This window comes from Cynocephalus volans, chromosome 16 (assembly GCF_027409185.1).
Source record: "Cynocephalus volans isolate mCynVol1 chromosome 16, mCynVol1.pri, whole genome shotgun sequence".
In the NCBI taxonomy this organism is placed as follows: Eukaryota; Metazoa; Chordata; class Mammalia; order Dermoptera; family Cynocephalidae; genus Cynocephalus; species Cynocephalus volans.
Window position 1 is genome coordinate 46,469,197 of NC_084475.1, and position 22,328 is coordinate 46,491,524.

General features: G+C 41.5%; 1 protein-coding gene across 4 annotated transcripts in view; it reads right to left on the reverse strand.

The window, feature by feature from the left end:
* GLIS3 (GLIS family zinc finger 3) overlaps positions 1-22,328 on the reverse strand; it is a 450,792-nt gene that overhangs the window by 46,700 nt on the left and 381,764 nt on the right. For all 4 annotated transcript variants that reach the window (XM_063081158.1, XM_063081159.1, XM_063081160.1 and 1 more), the window contains one exon: positions 3,712-3,880. In XM_063081158.1, coding sequence (XP_062937228.1) covers positions 3,712-3,880 — 169 coding nt within the window. The remainder of the gene's footprint in view (positions 1-3,711; positions 3,881-22,328) is intronic.

Below are 22,328 nucleotides of genomic sequence, written 5' to 3' on the forward strand. Positions count from 1 at the left end.
CTGTTGAGGAAACAATTAGACAAATCTAAACCGTGGAACAGTGTGCAAAATAAATGTCCCAAGTTCTTCAAGAACTGTCAGTATCCTGCAAAACAATAATAATAATTGTAAAGCTACACGACCATGCCAGTTGTCAGGCTCTTTTACATGCCGGTAATCCTGCCCCCACTGGGCCAATTGTCCAGCTACATGACTACACCAGTTGTCGAGCTAGGGCTGGATCTGGAGCTCACAGACCCTTCAAGCCCGTTGTCTAGACTGGGTCACAAACCCTTCACACTCTAGGCTGGGTCCCCAGGCCCCTCACACATCAGGCTGGGTCACCAGACCCCTTACATGCAGGTCTGTGAGCAAGCCCTAGGTTGGAAAGCATGTCTGCTCCTGCTGCAGTGGCCGCCTGAGGCAGTAAAACGCCAGCCAAATCAGGGAGCCGCGCAGGTACACTAACTCCACACACAACCTATTCACAGCAAATGCTTGGCAAGATTCTGAACACCTCAGGGGCCCTGACCATTTTCCTATATTTTCCGAACAATAAGGATATTGATAATAATAACAAATCTGGGTAACTTTATCAGACTCAAGGAGACTAAAAAGAATTGAGAATAAAATGGATTGTGTGATCCTTATTAGATCCCTGAATCATAAAAAGGAAAGAAAAAAACCCAAAACTCTAGTTATAAAGGGCATTTTTCACAAAATTTGGGAAATTTAAATATTTATTGACTGTTAGATAATAGTACCATATCAATATTAAATTTCCTGAATGTGATTATTATACTGGGTCTATGTAAAAAAATGTTCTCCTTAGGATATCTCCACTGAAGTAATTAGGGGCAAAGCTCAATGATATCTGCAACTATCTCTCAAAAGGTTCAGAAACAACAGATAAACAGATAAAGAACCACCTAAGTAAGGGGGCCACAGCAGAGGAGAGAAAGAAAAAGTGGCAGAATATTAACAATGGGTGAATATGGGTGCAGAGTGTATGGATGTTAATTGCACTGTCTTGAAATTTTTTATATGTTACAACATTTCCAAAGAGGGAATTAAAAAAATAAAGCATCATGAAACAAAATGCTAAAAACCAAACAAATGAACCCCAAGCAGCAGGAGCAGCAAGGAACTTTGGCCACAGCCAAACCTTTAGCTACTGTCCTAGCTGGGATACACACATCAGGTGTTTGGGTGGTGGTGCTGGTGGTTGTTTTTCACTCCAATGATGAATGAAATATTTTTCTACATGTATTCTTTTAAAGCCTGTGTACAAAAAGGAGACACAATGATTGCTTTTCTCTTAGAGTCTTGTTAAGGGTGGTCATGACTATTGATAAGGAGACGCAGTGAAGCGGGGGTTCCAATCGATCCTTCTGAGCTTCACTGCCTTGTGGACTATGATTCTCACCCAGGTGGAATGAAATAAGATGATGAAAAGCCCACGGCTAATATCATTTAAAACCCAACTGGAAGCTACATAAAATGCTCAAAAGAATAAGCTCATCTCAACCTATAGGAATATATCAGATACTGGAAGGAGAGATTTCCTGTCTCCAGTGTCCGGGAACTTAACGGACAGGTATCACGCACACCGCTCTGCAGACAGATCCTGTGGGAGGAGGCTAATGGTTTGTTCACACCTTACCGCATACGTAAAACTTCAAAGTACGTATGACATCTTCTGATTAATATTTCTAATTGCCCATCATCCACATTCACACGGATCTTTTACAACCACCTGCAACTCAAACTCCTAAAGTCAATTGATTGTTCCTTCTCCTCCCCTCCTCCACTCCACCCAAACACCCTCTTTTCCTCCACACTTCCACACTTTTCTTGTATTTTCAATTTCTATTAAGGGCACAACTTTCCATCTTGGTTTCTAGGGGTGAAACTCAGGAATAAACCTTGGCTCCTTCTCTTTATTCCACATATAAAGTCATAATTGGTGATCCTTCCTCCTAAATAATAGCTCCTGAACAAATTCTCCATCCTTACTTCAAGTCATCGTCTTGCTCACAAGGTCTCCTGCAATGGCCCCCTCCTTCCAGCCTCATTACTCCAACCATCTTGTCACCTGAGTTCATTTTCTGTAATGTCAATCTGAGTGTGTCTCTCTCCTAATACAGAGCCCATGATGGTTCTTCCCTTCCAGTAGGATAAGGAGCAAATTTATTAGCATAAAATACGTGGTTTCCCATGAGCCAGCACACTATTCTGTGACTTCATGAGCCATGTACACCCCAGAGGCTGCTGTCCTGAGCCACCGAGACCTGCCTTGAGGTGTGTCCTCTCCCTTGCTCACATCTTGTGAACGTTCTTGCTGTCTGGGATGCTGTTCCCCATTTTTCATTTGGAAAAGCCTTGGTCTTTCTTTCCCTCCTTCCCTGAGGCAGGGTTAGGAACATCTTCTTTAGGCTCCTGTGGCATCTCTATTATATCATTTATCCAAACAGCCCTATAATACTTTGTTCACATGTCTGTCCTCACCAATAAAACCTCTGGGGGCAGAAGCATGTTTTAATAATCTTCCTATCCCCAGCACCCAGCACAATGTCTGACAGATGGCAGGTACTCAACAGATGTTCATTAAACAAAAGAACATATTAATAAACAGGAAGGTAAGCATAAACCATAAAAAGTGTGGTTTATTGGACTTAAAAACACATATTAACAAATTCATAGACCAGGCCGATAATGATGGAACTGCAGATGCTGGTAAAATCCAAGATTCAAAACGTTTATTCCTACTACCTACCTATTCAACCCATTATTTTGTTCACCAAAAACCTATTACTCCAAGATTGCAAAGGGGTCCCCACAAAAACTTTTTTCCCCTGTGCATGTCTGGGAGTAACCCCTAGGTAGGTCAACTCAAGTGAGATGACAAGTGGAGAGGGGTGACAAGAAGTGTGGGCATGGTCTCCACATCTCTGGAAGGTTGGGCAGTTCAGAGAGAGGAACTGAAGTGTCCAACCTCCTTCCAAATCTGCCTGTACTGGTGCAGCCACACACCTGCTACTGGGCAAGAGAAGTTCACTGGTGCCTGCTCCAAAAAGGGGCAGGAGATGGGGAGGCAAGAGATGCAGTCTCCTGTTTTTGGTGTGTGGTCCATAAAAGCACACATGAGACTGGGGAGCAGAAGTATGAGAAAGGCCCCAAAAGGCCTCTGGAGCCAATGCCAAATTCAGAAGTAAAAACATCATGAAGATCATAGTCATTTACAAATTTTCTCCCAGAAACCCTTTATGAAGATGATAAAATATTCAATGAACAGCCCCTTTCTGGCCACCCATATAAAGTCCTGTACCTTTTTATGCTCTGCTCCCAAGCTCACCCTCCTGATCCACGTGACGAGGGCACTATCTTCCATCTGGAAAGTGTTTCAATTTGCACTCACATTACCTTAAAACTGAGTCCCTGAAACAAACTGAGGAAAGGTGGGAAAGGCAGAAATTTGGATGCATTTTCCCAGCATCTGACACTTCAATTGGCTACTGCCAACATCATTTCGTTTGTTTTCCCGTAGAAAAATAAAGCAGATAATGAGATATGTGGTCCACGTGCTTTGTGTATGTACTTTTAAAATGTCACCTTTGGGTAACTCAACCCACCTACAGATTATTAATAAAATTCGGCAACTGTCAAAGCACTTCTCGGTGGAGGGAGGCTTGGCGGCGACACCTATTAGGAGAGAGAGACAGATGGCCTTACCTCTCGGCGCCCGCATCCACAGCTGTGAGCGGAGGTAACTGGGAGGAGGGGTTGTGGGGGCTCCCCTGTACATTATGTCCCGGAGAAGGGTGACTGGCAGGATGTGGGGGTGGCACGGCCCCAGCAGCTGTTCCACTTCGGCTTGAGTGATTGCTGGAGAAAATGGAAGCTGCAATCAAGGGAGAACAAGCGTGAGACTGTGGCCCAAGGAAGCCCCCGTCTTTTAAATACCCAAGACTGACAGCAAACATATGTCAAGGGCTTGTTTGTTTTTCTCTGGGTGGTTTTCACGGAGCAGTTCTCCCCTTCTTGGATATGCACAAATTTTGTTTCCATGGTGGGACGGGGTCCTCAGCAGCGGCTAATGTGCCTTTACTGTCACCTCAGGAGCTCATGGTGGGTTCCCTCCAGGCGGACGTCCAGTGCCGCCTGACCCTGCCACTTCCCTATCTGCACACTGTCTACTTGGTCAGTCTTGTGCTGTTTGCATCGGTGTGAAGGTCTCTGGGTTAGTGCTTTTCAGTCACGGGGAGGAGAGGCAGGTAACAGAATATTCAGTCAGCTGACCGAGAAGGGCACAGCACAGGCCTTCTTCCTCTTCTCACTGCTGCCAAGGGCCCCTGTGGGTCAGGCCGGATCTCTCTGTGTGGCTGCTAAGTCAGCATCATGAGAATGGAACTCCCCCAACCCTAGCACCAATGTAGGAGCCTACACCCTTTTAACTTAAGAGTCTAGCTGACCCCAGCCTTTCCCGATGGTGTGATGAATCCTGGGTCTTCATCAAAAAGAACTCCTCTCCCAACACCACAAAATATGAAAAGGGACCAATTGCAGCTCTGGGATGATCCGATCATCACCCCTCAATCCCCCACTGTTGCTTATTACAACACAGAGGGTGAGGTGGAGCCCCATTCATAGGGCAGCCTAGACTTGGAGAACTGTGTGTGACCTCAAACTTGAATATGTGCCCATTTAAATCGGCTGATTGGTGTGATTTCCAGAAGGAACCAGGGCTTGTCACTTTCTGAGTCTATCAGAGGCTCTCTTGGAGTCTGGCACCCACTCAGCAGCCATCTCACTATGCTGTAATCACACCAGCATCATGATTGTGACTCCCTTTAACTTCCTTTTCTGTACAAAGCTATATTGAGATCTATACCCATTTCTGCTCTTTTTGTACTTACTCTACTGATATCAAAGCATAAATGGATTTTTTTTAAAAAATCAGGTTCAGGATTTTAAAAGTGGAGCCACGTTATCAAAATGATTTGAGGGTTTAAAAGTTCAGGGAGTTGTATTTTTAGACAAGTATGACTTTTCCCTAAACTCCCCAGGATAGAATTAATACCCCAGATGTCCCAGCCCCCAAAAGCCTAATCCAATGGAACAAGAGTTCAAGTACTTAGAGGAACATGTAAAGAGGCAGAATTACCATCTTCCCGCTCAAAAAGCTACTGACAGGGGTGTGATCTGACTTGAAGAGTTTATTTCTGGGAAATCAGCATTCGTCAGGTTAACTTATCCTCAGAAGCCTGCATCCCCACAGTCCTCCAAGTCCTAAAGAGGCAGTGAGGCAGTGCCGAGCTTGTGCTGGGTGCGTCAGCCTCCGTAAAAGTTGCACATTTGCAAACTCGCTAGAGTCACCTTATGAATCACCACCATCATTTATGCTCAGCTAGCTCCAGGAACCACAGTTCTGCTTGTACTCCAAATAATAATTTTACCCAGGGGAGAAGCCTGGTTGGATTGACTGTGGCAATAGTTTCAATACTGGTGTTTATCAGCGTGGAGCTTGGTGTTTTATATACTATTCTGAAATCTAATGGAATAATAAGAGGTCACAGAGACACTGTGAAAACACAGCTAACTTTGTTTTCCTGTCTTAGTGTAGAAATGTGAGATCTCCTATTTATTTTCAGTTACTGAATGCACCCATCATTTATTTCCCCTGGAGGTACGTTTGTATGTACATACAAATGTTTATTGCAAGGGAAGCACTGCCCCTGCTATTTGCAGACCAATGGGTAACAGGGAAACTTGGTGTGTGCTCTCCTTTATGGTTCAACAGAAAGTGTGCTGCTTCCAGGTCTATACAGCTACATTTGACATTAGCTGCAATGAAATAGGCTGGGAAACTTGGCATTGTTTGTAGCCTGCCATTCACTGAAAGTTAGGTTTAGAGTCTCTCCTTTATCCCATTTAACAGCCAAAACCAATCATCCATCATTCATCTATCCATCATCTGTCTATCCATCCATCTAACTGCCCATCTGTCCATCCATCCATCCATCCATCCATCCAACAACCACTATTTTCTAAATTTAACATTTGCCAAGTGCCTATGACGTGCTAGCTACTCTATCATATGTGGGTCCCTGTCCTTGAGGAGGTTGCAACTTAGTGAGGGGAACAGAACTTTATATGTCAAGTTTACCAAAATACTAAGAGACAAACTGGCATAAAGCACCGAACAGTGTTCGAAGAACTTTAACAAACTATCTCATTAGTGATCCCACAATGCACCCTAAGCTGTAGCCAAACCAGACAACTGACGACACCTCAAATCTATCACAACAATTTATACTGCTGTGCTTTTGCCTGTAATGTCCTCTACCTTTCTCTACTTATTCTAATATGTTTTCTCTCTCTGCAGAGTTGTCCTCTTCTCATTATTTTCTTGGCAGCCAATTATTCCACAAATGTTTAGGGAGAACCAACCGGGTGGCAGACACTGAGCTAGGTCCTGGGATATTCTAGGGAACAAGACATCCTTGGTGACCGGTATCTCCAACAGCATCAATTCATATTTGTTTACTGAGTGAACAAAAATGAATACCATCAAAATGCCAATGGAATCATCTTGGGGCTCAGTTACTAGGACAGGGACATAAAGGAACATGTATCCACCAACTCCTGTTCCCCATCGGTCAAGGGTTGCCCCAGGGTGTTAACTCTCTCACACTTCCAAGTAAGTACATGCACCAGAGGGGCCAAAGGTTCTCACAGGTGCGCAACACCAAGGCATCAGAGAAGCCTCAGGGCAGAAAGCTGGAGGTACTAGTGCAGTTGGGGAGAGGTGTTCCCAAGCTATGCCTGGGGCAGCTGCCTGCCACAGTAACAGCCAGTAGGAGTAGGTGGTGAAGAGGATGAGAGGGGGATATACAAGGTGTCTGGTACAGGGCCGAAGGCTGAGGAACGTGCCCTCCGGCTGTGCTGGGGTCAAGTGTTGACTGGCCAACAATCAAACAAACATCCACACATTTTCCCTCCACTGTACAGCTGGTGAATGGCACTGAAACAGGAAGGGGTCCTTTATGGGGACCTCACGAGAATAAGAAAGGGAGGGCTTGAGGGTTCAATTGAAAGTCTGAATTTGGAAAGTATACTGAACAGTATCTTTGCAGGGTTTAAGAAATCACCTCTGTAAAACAAGGCCCTTTACTTGCCTCTATTTTCTAACAAATGGGATGAGAAGTGTAGGAAAACCTTACTTCTGGTGAGATGACAACATAGTAGAAACTTATAATTCAGTGTCTACACAGAGCACTTTGCATGCAGAGTCCAGGGCATGACTGTTGTAGATTTCACCTGTGACCAACATAATGACCAGAAATTTGGAGGAAGTAACAACAAACACAAGCATGGCTTTCCAACATTCATCCAATGCACATCTCACAAACCCTTCCAAGAAAATGAACAACCCTCTGGAGTCAGATAGCTGTGGCTTGGTCTCTATCAAACACCTACATTTCTCAGAAATTGCCTCTATGGCACAGGAAATGCCTCTCCTACTTACACTGACTTCTAGGAATTTCTGACCATATCACAGCCGTACATCCAGGATTCAACATTTATTACTATAGTCTAGGAATATTATTTTATTCATTCATTCATTCAAACACCATTTTCTAGCACCTGCTCTGCACCAGGCAGGTGCTAATCTCGATTAATGTTTTAAGTCTGAATACCCGCCAACTTCATGCAGACCTGCTCGCCCCAACATATATGCTTCTAGACAAATGCTCAGGCTTTGCCAAATGATATTTAACCTCAGGAAGAAAATCCCCATGCTAGAGTGGGACTGTAATGTCATTTGCAAAAGGAAAAATTTCCTTCCACAAACACTCAAAATGGTTTTCCAAATTTAACCAATGAGGCATACAACGCGGTGGCCTATTGATCAAAGTAGAAGGGAGAGAACGGATCCCTCCAGAATACAGGGCAATATTAACAAAACTGTTGTAATCGAATCAGCCAGCACACACAGGCTGCCCTCAGGGCCAGCCTTCATTGTCTCTCACTTCAGGGGTCACTACTGCTTTCAAGGCTCGAAGAGGGCTTTTAAGTGAACTTCCAGACGTGGCTGGTGACTGGCAGCCAGAACAACTGATTAGGCACGGCAGAGGGACACACTGGAAGTTCTTATTGCTTTTGTGATTAAGAGATGGTGGACTCCCTGAGGAAATAAAAGCCTCGTCTTGAGAGGAATACCTGAGGCTGCTTGCAGCAGAGGACCAGCAGCCCCGCTCCCCTGCTGCTTTGGGCTTTCTTTCTCTCTGGGTCCTGGCTTATGGCAGCCCCCACCCCATCTCCAGCAGAGGAAGTTGGAGGTGACTCAGTTGGGCTTTCCAGTTTTAACAAAGCAGGATCTGTTAATCTGTGGTTCTCAGATGCCATCTCACCAGGTACCAGGACCAGGGTATTCTAGGCTGTGCCTTTAACTATCTCAGGTGAATTTGGGTTAATAGGCAACTCTTTCTCCATCCAAATGAAAACTATTAAACTATACTTCTAATGGGTACAGACAGGGCACCCTTGGGCATACTTCTGCTGTGACGTATTCACTTTGTGAAGGAGTGTTAGTAGCATCCCCAGACAAAAGCTACTTGTCTCAGGTCCATCCCCAGAGCTGGAGCTGGGGAAGGCTACCACAGACATTGTTTGGTGACTGTGTTTTCATCATTTTTAGAGGGCATGGAATAAGACCTCCCTTGTCAGGCCGAGGTATATTAAAAACAGCCCAGTGGAGGGCATATTCCTGCCCAAAACTATATGGGGAGCCAGAGCCCTGCTTCTCAAGTGTTAATGTGCAAACAAATTATCAGTGTAAAATGCAGATCCAGACCCACTAGGTCTTGGGGACTGAGGGTGCTGAGATTCTGAACTTCTAACAAACTACTGAAGTCCTTGGTGATGCTGAGGCTGCTGCGGGAGCCACACTTTGAGCAGGAGGTGCCGTATTTGGTCTTCTTGCTGCCCCATCCCTCAGAATCAGCAGTTAAGATTTACTGACTACTTATGTGCCACATACTTCACGAACATTTCCCTAGTTTACTGATGAGGAACTTGAGGCCTAACCGGGTTCCCAGTTAAGTAACCTGGCCTAAGACACATGGTGGGTCAATAATAGAGCAGAGATTCAAACCCAGGAAGCCTGATTTTCAGATTGCATCACCCTAACCACCACGCTATATTGTCTCTCAAATGCGAGATGGATTCCAGAAAAGGCATAAGCGTGTTGAAGCTGATTCAGCGCCGCATTTGCAAAGGCTTAGGGTCAACAGGTGCCCCGCTCCTACCACACGCAATGCTTTCGCCATCCAACTGCTGGTCAGAATGCAGAAAGTATACTTCCATTGCTGTTTCTGCCCATCCTAAAAGCACCTCAGCATTGACGAGAGAAACTTCCCAGCTCTGAAAATTAATTCAGGCAAGAAATTAACTGAATTATTTGGTTTGGAAAGCAAACAGCTGATAGGAAATGTGCTTTTTCACAAATAAAGATTTCAGATGCTTATCAGTGGTCTATCGATCTACTGGTAGGAAAAGAAGGAAGGCAGGGAGAGGTATTCATGAGCCATCAGTTATACACACTCTTTACCACAAGCAAACACGGTGCCCTGAGCTGAGAGGCCACCACCTGTCAATAATGCAACAAGATCAGATTTACTGTGCAAATCTGCAGCCACTGAGCTGCTTTCTAAGTGTGCATTTGGAGTCATTTATGGTCACCGAAAAGCCATGGCACTGCTCCGCATGGAGGGCTTGCTCTCTTAGGAAAGGAAAACCAGTCTTATCTATGGACTACGAATTCTCTTATAACGAGTGCCAGAGTAATGTTGGGACCCTGAGAAATGATAACGTTAATCACTTGGTGGCTGGAACATGAGAAAAGGTATGAACTCACCATCCATCTCTTGGGCAATATTTTCAAGGTCAAGGCACAGAGGGGTAAGCTAATCAATGACACCAGGGTAAATCTGCTTTCACAGAGACAGTAGAAAGAATCAGAGAACCCATGCAAATGGTGAGCTCGCTCTTGTCTCTCTGTCTCTCTCTCTGCGAGGGAGAAATTTGAACCTGGGAATGGTTCAGGGAACCAGAGCTAAACTGCACTGGAAATTTTGGCTCCTTTGGCCTCATTAGATATTGGGCACTAGAGAGAGACAGTGTCAGGGTGGTTATTAACAGAAGAAAGTGCACACAATTTGAGTCAGATGGATCTGGATTTGAATCTTGGCTTTTGCAATTACTAGCAATGTGTCCGGGGCAAGTCACTTAACTTAAGCCTGAGTTTCTCCATCTTAAATAGGGATAATACAACAGGAGATTGTGAGAAGGGGCATATGATATACAGAAAACACTTACCACAGTGCCTGAACTATGGTTCAGTGCTCAACAAACCACTGTTGCCATTATTTGGCTATTTGCATTATTGTAATTACTACCCTTATTAATAGGATTAGGGGAAGGCAAAAGCATATGTTGCCCCCAAATGGTAAATCTCTAATTAACTATAGCCTCCTGCCTAAACTACATATGGAAGAATGCATATAAATATAAACGGTGGACTACAGTCATTTTAACACAGAGAACAGTTTATACATCACACTCAATAAGCTTTTTTATTGTTCAATTTTTTTATACAAGTTGCTGTAAAGTGTTTGGGATCTGTGAAGGATCCTCATAGAGTTAAAATGTTGTACTTTATTTTGCAGGAGTAATACACACCTTTGAATTACAACCCAGAATGCGTTTCAGTTTAAAAGATAACAAGTCATTTTCATGCATGACTGCACTTCGTTAAGGAGCGAAAATGGGCTGTTACTAAAATGTCAACACAATTGTCCTTGAAACTTAGTTTATCTTGAAGTATTTTTACATTTTCAGCACTTCTTTTTGTTTGTTTCTCTAACAGTACAAAGATTCAGCCTTGGTTAATTTTCAGAATTCAAGAAAGACTTCCCCTTCAGGTATTCTGATGAAAATAACCAAAATTGGGATGACTGAAGTTTTGGCCCCCAATAGTGAAAACACAGGCCCTGATACCTTCTGCAGTTCCTTGCATTTTATCTTGCAGCAATTTAATTGCACTGTCTGTCGTTCATTGAAAAATGCTCTCGTGACCTAAATTCACAAACCAGAATTTCCTAGCAAGGAAGATGACCCGTCAGGGTCACTTGGAAGGCTACATTTGCAATTGAGGTTAATTGGAGAATGGAAGAGATGCCTCAGCTAATCCTTGCCTTGTTGCCAATTAGGAAAAGGGGCTAGTTTTCCTTTTTCTTCTTTCCAAATGTCCTGGCATTTTCCCTCTTCCCCGACCTCTCCATCAGGAAGGGCATCATTCCACATTCCACCTGTATTAGGCAAAAGGAGCTTCTTAAGGGTTTGCACAGTGATCTCTCTAATCTTTCCCTTCTCCTACTGGCATGAATAATTTTAATATTGCCAATCCCTAAAAAATTCATTCTTTCTGCCTGTCTTTTTTTCCCTCCCTGCCTTGCAGTGTAGAGTATCATTATCCAGCAGCCCTGATAAGAGGATAATGAAACAATCCCTTCTCAACCAGATCGGGTGGCTGTCAGACTAAAATGACACCACCCGTACATCCTTGACATGCAACCCCAAGCTAATTGATGGCGAACAACGGCAACTGTCTCCCATACTCTAAGACAAAAAAACAAAAACAAACAAACAAAAAACTCGTGTCACCTGACGGGAGAGCTACCTGGCAACAGATAAACAAATGTGTGAGAGAGACGTTCTACTGAGATAAGTGAGGGCACAGCTCTGAAAAGCATGCCTATTAACTTTGAGCTTAAGAGTGCTGCTGTTCATTGGGGAACAGAAATAAATAAGGTAAAATGAGAATGTATTGATGTCTGGACAGTTACATGAATATTCAGGTTCTCTTACAAATAGATATTCCCCCATGAGCTCCAAACTTCTGTATAGGCTGCCCAATTACATTTTCACATCATGCAGCTGGATTTATAGCCAGGGAAGAAGTTATTAGTGTTTGGAAGAGGATACATGTGTATACGCCTTTCTGAAATACACTGTGATACAACCAAAAGAAAATGGCTGATGTCATCCATGGAAATGCCAAGGGTTACCATCAGACATTCTGAAACAGCAGGTGTAATTAACTTCATGTTAGGAGAAGCTCTTGAAACATCTGCATTTCAGAACAAAGACATTTTGTTACAAGTAGAATGGCATCATTCTGGCAGCTCTCTCAACTTCTCTGGGACCAACATTTCATACAGCTCTCTTGGATCTTTCCAGACAATGCATGACACATCTAATGCAAAATCTCATGCTTATCTTTTTCCCCTCCACCTCCCAACCTACCTACTTACTCAACCTCAGAGAGTTCCTTACACAGACAGTTCAAAAATAATTTGAACATGCAAGAGACGCAGACGACCCTGTGGGAAATCCATCATTTCTTCCTGGTCTGTGTGTTTTGTTAACCCCCATTTTTCAGCAAAGTGAGAAAGCAGAAAGAAAGAAGAAAGATGGAGCAGGCATGGCCAAACTATTCCTGGAAGCTCTTTGGAAATGAAGTCTGACTTGGCCACAAAAAAACAGAGTGTTAGTAAAAAATACTAGGTTCTCTAACTCCTCATTATTCATTCCTTAGCTATCTCCTACCTGTACCATGCTGACCACAAAAGATGTTTCCTCCCTCTCAGAGTCTGGGAGACAATCCCACCCACTCTACTTTCACATGACTTCTGAAAACAATTCACAGTGAAGGCTTCTTGGAAACAGATTTTTAGCATAGACAGCCAATCCAAGTTTCAATGCAATATTCTTCTAGCCAAATCAAAGGCTGCTCTGCCAACTCTGAACTCTCTCAGGGAACCTCTCCCTTTCCTAGCTCTGTTACACGGAGTAACAACATCTCTTTGGGGGGATTGTGGTACAGTGAGGAACCAAAAAGTCTGCAATTATCACTAGCCCTAGGCAAAACTGCATCGATGATGAAGTGGGTTTTGCTGAGACTCCACAGAATTCACTTTCTTTCTTTTTTTACACCTTTCCCAATCTCTTCCATCTTGCTTTCAGGTGCTTAGTGTTTACCTCCTAGGTTACTCTCAAGATAGACGCTGATAAGTCACTCACATGCTATCACGAATTTATGCGGATATACAAACTTTTTCAAAGAATTTTTATTTAAAGGCTTTTTTCTGCCTGTGGGATAGAGGGCTCAGTCTTCAGTTATATTAATTCCAAACATCACTGTTGCTAGTAAGAATTGTATTTTGAGGAAGCATGCATCTTTCCTATTGGAAGGTGACCAGATGAGTCCCCAAAGTTCAATACTTTAATTTTTTGCTTTACTCCTGGGCATTAATTTATATGTCTACAAGAAGCCTAGATCTTAGAAAATATAACCCTTAATAGTCAAGGGTTTGATACACTTCTCTTTTTAGGAACAACAAACTTAGGCAAAATAAAACCAAAACTGCTTCCTCTGATTTCCCTGTCAGCCTTTGGTTCATGATAACTCACCATAACTAGCACCGAGCCGCGCCTATCCTCTGGCAGCTTCTTCCTAAGTGGGAACCACATTAGTCAGGGCTTACAGTCTCCCACGATGGCCCAGACTGCCTTTGCAGATAGCTTCTTGAAGTTGATGAGTTTAATCGGCAATTATTCCATTTGAAAGCTACTACTTTTGGGGTTCCATAGACTGCCCCAAGGAAGACTAGGAGGGCTGGGTGGTACAAGTGATCTGAATCCCTTCAACAGAAACAGCTCTGCTGTTCTCTGCTTTAAATATTAGGCCTTATAAAAATCTCTGAAAATCCATGGGCTAGAAGACTACTAAAGTACTTGCTAAATCTAAAATATTATGAAATCAGTAAAACCTATATGTATTACATGATACTAACCTGTCTTATAATACACTTAATTAATTAACTTTACGGCTGCCTTGATTTCGGGTAGTCACAGATAAATGTCCCAGTTGTAAGTATAAAGCATGGGTCAGCAAACCTGTTTTCTAAAGGCCAGACAGAAAATATTTTAAACTTTGCAGGCAAGAGGCAATGCTCACAATTCTTCCAGCAACTGTCCTGACCTAAAGGCAAACAGTCCTTTTTACATTTTTATATTTAAAAATCTTAAAACCCATCCTTAGTTCTTAGGCCATGTGAAAATAGGAGAGAGGCCAGATTTGGCCTCTGGGCCGAAGTTTGCTGGTCCCTGGTGTAATACATTGTCTGTTGCATGTTAACTACTAAGAGTCATCATGCAAAGACTAGGGAACTGTTTTTGAAACGTGGAAACAAAATTTCAGGTAAGAAAATAGTCAATAACAGTTTTCTAGACACCTTGAAGTATACTTTGAGATAAATGACATGGCCTGGAAGAGTCTATTTACAAAATGACATCAGGAGGGACCGGCCTTATCTCAGCAATGCGAAAATAATGCCTGTAAAATTGCTTTGGGTGAGGTCATCAATCCAATTTCTTCTGTCTTCCACCTGCTTCACCCTCACAAATTCATTGTTCATTAAGTTCATTTTTCAAGCAGGCACACTGGCATTCTGTACAAAAATACATCAAAAAGTTCGTGGAAAGATTCGTATTGTCTTTTAATTCTGTTATTAAATGAGCTTTTTGAAATACCTTCATATAACCAGTCTAAGTATACTTTAACTCTTCATGGAAACAGAAAAAAAAGTCTAATTTACAAATCTGAAAATGGGTGTTAGAATCTGGAATGTCCAAGTCCTCATCTTGACTTAAATTCCTTTTCGAAGGAACTCTCTATCTGAGGACATCTATTATTGAACCCTAAGTAGTAGCACCCGGTATAAAAGGAATATAGAAGGGCTTCTGTACTGCTCTTTTACCTGCCCCTATTCTTGCCGACTGGGCCAACAGTTGAGCTAGGGCTGGGTCTGGAGCTTGCAGACCCCTCAAGCCCATTCACAGACTGGGTCACAAACCCTTCACATGCCAGGCTGGGTCACCAGACCCCTCTCATGCAGGTCTGTGAGCTAGGTAATTGGCAAACAGGTCCTTGGAAACTGTAGGTTGGAGAGCACAGCCGGCCGCACGGGTGGATGCCCGAGGCAGATGCCAGCCAAGGTCATGGCACTGAGCAGGCACACTAACTCCAGCCACACAGACACAATTTGCTTATAAAGAATGCACCACACCACCCCCAACCAGACCTAAGGCAAGGGGGCCCTGATTAAACTATTCTATTTTCCCAACAGGTTCTATTCCCTGTCACAACACTGACTGGTTCACAAGTCATTGTGGTTCACAAGCTTCCTCTAAGCTTTTAAGCAAAGAGGAAGAAAAAAAAGAAAGGGACACTCTGACTTAGCATCTGCTAGTTGCTAGGGAGTGTTCTGAAGTCTTTGACACTATCTAATTGAATTCTCACAACAGTCCTATGGAGTCAGTATTCCTACCACCATTATATAGAAGAGGAAAAGTAACTTCCTAAACTAAACATCTAGGGAGTGGAGATTGAGGGTTGGAGTTTACATCAACTGCCACATTCTTTCTGCCATAACACACTGTGACTAAAGCACAAAACCAAGCAAACAAAACAACTGCACAATTTTTGAACACCCAAACGCTAGTAGCCATCAAACACAATTTTAACATCATGACTTTAGGGACACTGCCACCCAAGAGATAAGTTTCTGATTCCAATTTGTGTTTCTTTAGATACCTATAGTAGATTTCCTTAATTTAAAAAATGCATTATAAACTACTAGGTTAAGTACTGGAATACATACTGTAAAGAACTATATTTTAGTTTTCTTTTATTGTACTAAATGATGGTGATTAAATTCTCTTTTTCTTTAGGCTTCTATTTTTTTCTCATTTCTTAAAAGAAAAAAACAAATGAGAGTGGTGGGTTATTGTGGCACCTATTCCCTATCTGCTTTACAGAACGATAACACGTATTTTTCTAGTATTTGGATAAAAGCAACAATAATTATTACTAATAGATGCTGAACACTTACTCCATTCTAAGAACTCTTTATGTCATTTAATCCAGCAATTGATCTCAGTAAGAGGGAAATTTGAGTTAGAGGAAGAAGTAACATTTCCACTTATAAATGTTATGTTTGAGCATAGATTGGCTACGCACATTATCGCAGGGACTGTACAAAACATGGTCAGTAATGTGACTTAAGAGACACGAAATACTGCCCATCCTTACTTTTTGTGTAGATATAACTAACTCAAAACTGCCTTAGCACTCCAGAACTATGGGCACTAGATTATTATCTTCCCAGTTGCATAATCTTCTAGGGCAGTTGATGAGTTTCATTGCATTTTTCGTGAAGTGCCTCCATTTTTCTGAAATGCTTGATAAGCATGCCTGTGAATCAGCCCGAGGAGCAAATTCCTATGCACGCTGATGAGAGCTTATCTCTTTTGCTTTTGAACAGTGACTAGTTCACTTTCCAGAGCTGCTCACTCCCAGAAGGTGGAAATAAGAACTTTCTCTACACCCACAGGGAAAATATTGCAATGAAGCTTATAAATCCCTGACTTCTTAGGGTGTGGTTAGGTGTTAATAGAAACTCTAGGGAAAGTCTCAAGTCAGATATACAGAGATGATGGATAGTCAGAGCAGAAGCCAGTCACGAGCAGCTAAGTTCACAAAGAGAGAAGAGGACTGGAGTCCAAGGAACAAACGCAGGTCACAACCGGAAATAGCATCCTGGAAGTGGGGTGACAGCAGCCTTGAAACTTATGGAGGACTCTTCGGAGGCAGCTGTAGCTCCTGATGAATCAATGCCTGCTGTTAAGGCAGCCGTAATGGTTTGAGCCATAGCCAGGCACATGAATGTGACAGATCAGCCTTTGACAAAGTTGAGGAAGACACTATAAAAGCCAGTCTTCTGAGACAGAGCTGTTGGTTGCGTGGGATGAGTAAATCCCACAAGACTCTCTTTATTCAGTGCCTGCAATATGCTCTCTTATTACTGTAAAACAGGAGAAGTAATATCCAAGTTAATTTAGTAATGTCCTTCAAATTAGAGTCTTATGCTATTCTTAACATTTATTTTTAGTGCTCATACAAATGAAACTTTCACTTACAAACACCCTGAAAATGTCCAGTTTCTTTTTACTTTATTCTTCACATGAAAGAGACATAACTACCTTTTTATTTCTTTCCTTGGGACGTAAATTCAGTTGAAGCAGAAAGTCATAATTTTGGACACAGAAGTTTGGCCCATAACTTCCTAGTCACAAAACTTATTAGCTTATCATCCCAGAAATTCTATCCTGAATTCTCTGTCTTCTCATTCATCTGTTCCTTAAGACCTGCTTGTGATATACCTCAAAGTACATCCAGCTTTCCCTTGTCACATCCCATTTGAGTGCCAGCAAAATAATAGTAAATGAGGAAAAGGAGAAACAGTAGTATAAAGATAACCAAGACGTTCCCAACGGAAATTAAGTTACAATCACCCAGCCTCACTCCTCTCCCCTCCTCCTCAATGAGGTGTAGAATATTTTTACAGCAAAAACTGGTGCAAATTGTAAACCTGAGTAATTCAGCTTAATCTTGCATGAAAAACAAGCATGAATACAAGGGAATAAGTGGATATAGAAAATTAGAGCACTAAATTAAGTAGCTTGCAAACATATAGAGGCATTAACATTAGCTGCATGTATGCAAATGTGCCCTGGCCTGGCTGGGAATCTGAATTTTAACTTTCTTTAGTTGAGTGGTTCTTAGATCTCACTCAATCAAAATATGAGCAGTGCCATTATAACACTGGACAAGAAAAATACCCATCCATAGGTTTTCTGTAGTGAGAGATAGAAATATACACTACAGGGCAAAATCTTACTCTAACTCCCACCAGTCAAAATTCAAATCATGTTTCGCTAGAAGTAACATTCCCACATTTTATGATACAGAGCAACAGTTTTCAAAGTGTGGTCTCTTGGACCAGCAGAACCTAGCGTCACCTGAGAACTTGTTAGAAACACCTGGCAGAGATTCAAATTCTTGGGACTCACTCAGACCTACTGAATCAGAAACTCCAGGGATGGAGCCCAGCAAATCGTATTTTCACAGGCCTCCCGGGGTGATTTGGTGCATGCTAACGCACTGGCTCAGGAATAGGGGCGGCTAAATCTACAGGTAAAACTACCAGTGTTTACAACAGCGAAGTATGAGGTTTGCTCCTACCCTCACTGACTATCTAATCCAACGTGGTAAAACAACAGATGCAAGAGAAATTACATAAACAATACAAGATTTTGACAACAGTTCAAGGCAAAGTCAGAAGAGGCATCACAAAGATGTCATTGTCAAACATTTCCCTTCAAATCCCTTTAGTGCCCCGAGTCTCTATCTCCTTCTGTCTACCACCAATTGCTGTTGCTTTTCTACCTTTGTGAATCACGAGCAAAGCAGTGCTTTTGAAGATAATACAAGCAACAACTATGCATTTTTATAATGCTGTCTTCTTAAAAGACTTTTATACAAATCATGTTGTTTGATCTTCACAACTCTCCTTTAAAGTTTAACCTATTGGGAAATTTGCGTGTCAAACTAGAATCCTCTAATAAAGTCCCTAAATTAACAACCACTTTTGAGAACAGACTGTATGAGGCACTTTTATAAAAAAGTCATTTATAACACAACTCTGCAAGCTGTCCCAAGACAGCAAATATGCTCAACATCAGAATGTAGAAAATATATTAAAACATATACCATAAAATTACATTAACATGAAACAGTAACTACCTCACGATTTATGTTAAATCCTGTATAGATTTAATATGGTGCTATTTATTACAAAAGGTGATGATATTGTAAGAGAGAAGCCCTCATTTCCCAGTAACAAAGATGGACGGAAGGGAATAGCCATATGACTTCCAAAATTCCTGCTGTAAAAAAGGTCTTTATTTTCCTTCTACATTTCCCTATAATATTATTTTTTTTCTGAAAAATCTAAGGTTACATTCAAAATTTGGATAATTCAACAGAACTCATAAGCTGTAAACATAATAATTATTTTATCACCTAATAGAAGTGATACTGATCACATTCCCTCATTCTTGCAGATTTCTCTTGTTCCAGCTGCACTAACTCCACACTTGATCGGTAGTTTCTGTGGGACTCAAACATCTCAACCACACTGTCCTCTATGATGTCTGCCTGACTTAGGTCATTTGCAAAAGTCATGTTTTACTGAAGCCAAAGTACAGCTTCGGTTTGGAAGGGGCCATGATTTTTGTGATCCCCCCATGAGACAGATCATCTTCCATAGGGCATTCTTTGTTAATGAATGGACTCCCTGCCAAGACCAGGCACTGGTCCAGGCCATCCATGATGTTACAGACTCACTCAATTGTAGGCTTATGCTCTTCATTGGAGCTCACCAGAAGAGCTATATAGCTAGTAAGCCTGGAAAGTGGCATTCACATCTTGATCTACTGGCTATGAAAGAGTCTCTTGCAGATTTCAGATAAATCACCTAAATTTACAGGCTGGCCTGGGGCATTATCCATCTAGGGCACAGAACCTCTGAACACAAGGGCAAAAAATATAAGTGGGCTATCCTTGAGGCCTGCTCCTCACTGCCTTGGCCTTCCAGCTAGATCACAACACTGCTCTCAAGTTAGCTCAGGGAACAGGCTTGGGGAGCCCTGGGATTTTCAGAAAAGCAGACAAGTAAACATCTCAATTTAAAATAATCCACAGCATGACCTGTAGTGATATTTGGCTGATTTAACCTGGGACACTATTTTCTTCCACAGAAATAAGTCTTTTCAGGCAATCCTTTCCAATCAAGCTCTGTCTTACCAACCTAAAAAGTTTGTTTCAGTAACGAAAGCCAACACTTTGGGAGACTTGTAGGATTTGTATGTGTCAGAACTGTCATCTTTCCTGTTCATCTTAATGCTGTGCACATTATCCCTCTCTTGGGATTTTATACATCATTGTCTAACAGCCACTAAAAGTTTCCATTTCAAAACCATGACTTCTTGAGAACATGAGTTCTCAAATCATCATGGCTTGTGAAGGGTGACGGTGTTCAGTGCCATATTTAATTTCTTCCTATCCTACACCCATACATTCTCAACAGGTTTCCATCAAAATAGTTTTGTGATAAATCAATTTACTAGTATTTAAAGGTCTAAGTGCTTGATAATCACTAAACAGATGTTTTCTTGATTTTGTATAATAGGACATAAAGGGAATAACTCCAAGTACTTTTGCCATTTAGCCAAATTTTAATCTTTCTCAAATTGCCTTAACACTTCAGATTTTACATTTAACTAATTGATGAACAATTTCCTTTTGCAACTTTACACATTTTTCACGGTTTGGCTTCTTTCCATAGATCTATAGCACAGGTGTGCAGCTGGTGTGAATATGCACTCCTGACAAGGGCATTTCTAGAACTTTAAAAGGAAGGCTTACGATTTTTGTTTGTTGTTTTTCCTCCTGCTGGTTCTGTCTCTAGGTTTGTTGCCTACTCAGCAAAAAAAAAAAAAAAAAAAAAAAAAGACAAGATCAATTGGAAAAAAGAAAAGGCAGGAATTGGGAAAGTAAAACAGGACCTGAAGGAAACAGAAATAAGGAAGTAGGGAGAATAAACTTTCACAGTTATAAGCTACCTGGAGAAGTAAAATTCCAGGAATAAAATTGATCAAGACGGCCACCTGCCTGTTTCAAGTGTTTTCAGAGTCATAGAAAACGTGGGTCAACCTGAAGATGCTGCACTGATGGCTGTGGCAAATTAGGCTTCCTTGCCCGTTGTGCCATATGGTTGCTCAACTACCACAGCTAGACGTGCAAAGCCACGGGCTCGAAATCTTTTCGAGGATCAAACAGAAAAGCATCATGAACAAAAAGCAGAAATCTATTTAGAATGAAAAATCCATTTCACACTAAACTTTAAAAACTTCCAAACTCTAAAACTTTCAAAATACTGCTAGACATACAAAAACACACCAGTACAAGTGTTTCAAATTTGAAAATGAGCCATATGCTGTATGCTCCATACAACAAAGGTCCTCACATTTTCCACAGATATAGATACCATGATTTTCCGAAACCCATTTCCAAGAGGTTTAAATGCAACAAGGCTAGCCCATCACTACAAACCCTTTGGGTTGAATGTTGGAACATTTTTCAATCTCTTCTTGTTAGCTCTGACCCTTAACTGTTGGGTTGCAAGTCTTTAGTAAGATCACAGATATATGAACTGAAGAAGTAGAGGAATGCTCTATAGCCTGTTCAAAACTAATTGTTAATTTAATGTGTTGGAATAGATGCTCATATGTCAAATATTTGGCCAATCAAACAGACATATAGACAAACAAAAGATAGTCAAGCTTTTCTATGTTTTTTAATTAATGAATTAATTTTTAAATTGACACACATTGATTGTACATATTTATGGGGTATGGAGTTATATTTCAGTACATGTATAAAAAGTGTGATTATCAAATCAGGTAATTAGCATATCCATCATTGTAAAAATTTATAATTTCTTTGTGATGAGAGCATTTGAGATCCTTTCTCTTAGCCATTTGAAAACACACAATAAATTATTAATTACAGATGCCTAACACTACTGTACACCACTAGAATTTATTTTTCCTATGTAGTTGTGATTTTTTTTTTATCCATTAGCCAATCTCTCTCTATCCCCCAACCCTTTTCCCCTTCCCAGTCTGTAGTAACCACACATCTACTCTCTACTTCTATGAACTCAACTTTTTTTTTAGATCCCACATATGAGTGAGAGCATGTGGTATTTATCTTTCTGTGCCTGACTTACTTTACTTAACATAATGCCTTCCAGGTTCATATTCATACATATTGCCACAAATGCCAGGATTTCATTCTTTTTCATGTCTTAGAAGTATTCCATTGTATATATACCATATTTTCTTCATCCATTCATTTCTTGAAGGACACCTAGGTTGATTCCATCTCTTGGCTATTGTGAATAGTACTGCAAAAAACATGGGGGTACAGATATGTCTTTGGTGTGCTAATTTCCTTTCCATTGGATAAATACCCAAGAGTGGGATTGCTGGATCATATGGTAGTTCAATCTTCTGTTTTTTGAGGAATCTCCATACTGTTTTCCCTAGTGGCTGTACTAATTTACATTCCCACCAACAGCATATGAGAGTTCACTTTTCTCCACATCCTTTCCAGCCTTTAATATTTTTGTCTTTTTAATAATAGCCCTTCTAACTAGGATGAGATGATATCTCATTGTGGTTTTGATTTGCATTTCCCTGATGATTAATGATGTTAAACATTGTTTCATAAATCTGTTGGCCATTTGTATGTCTTC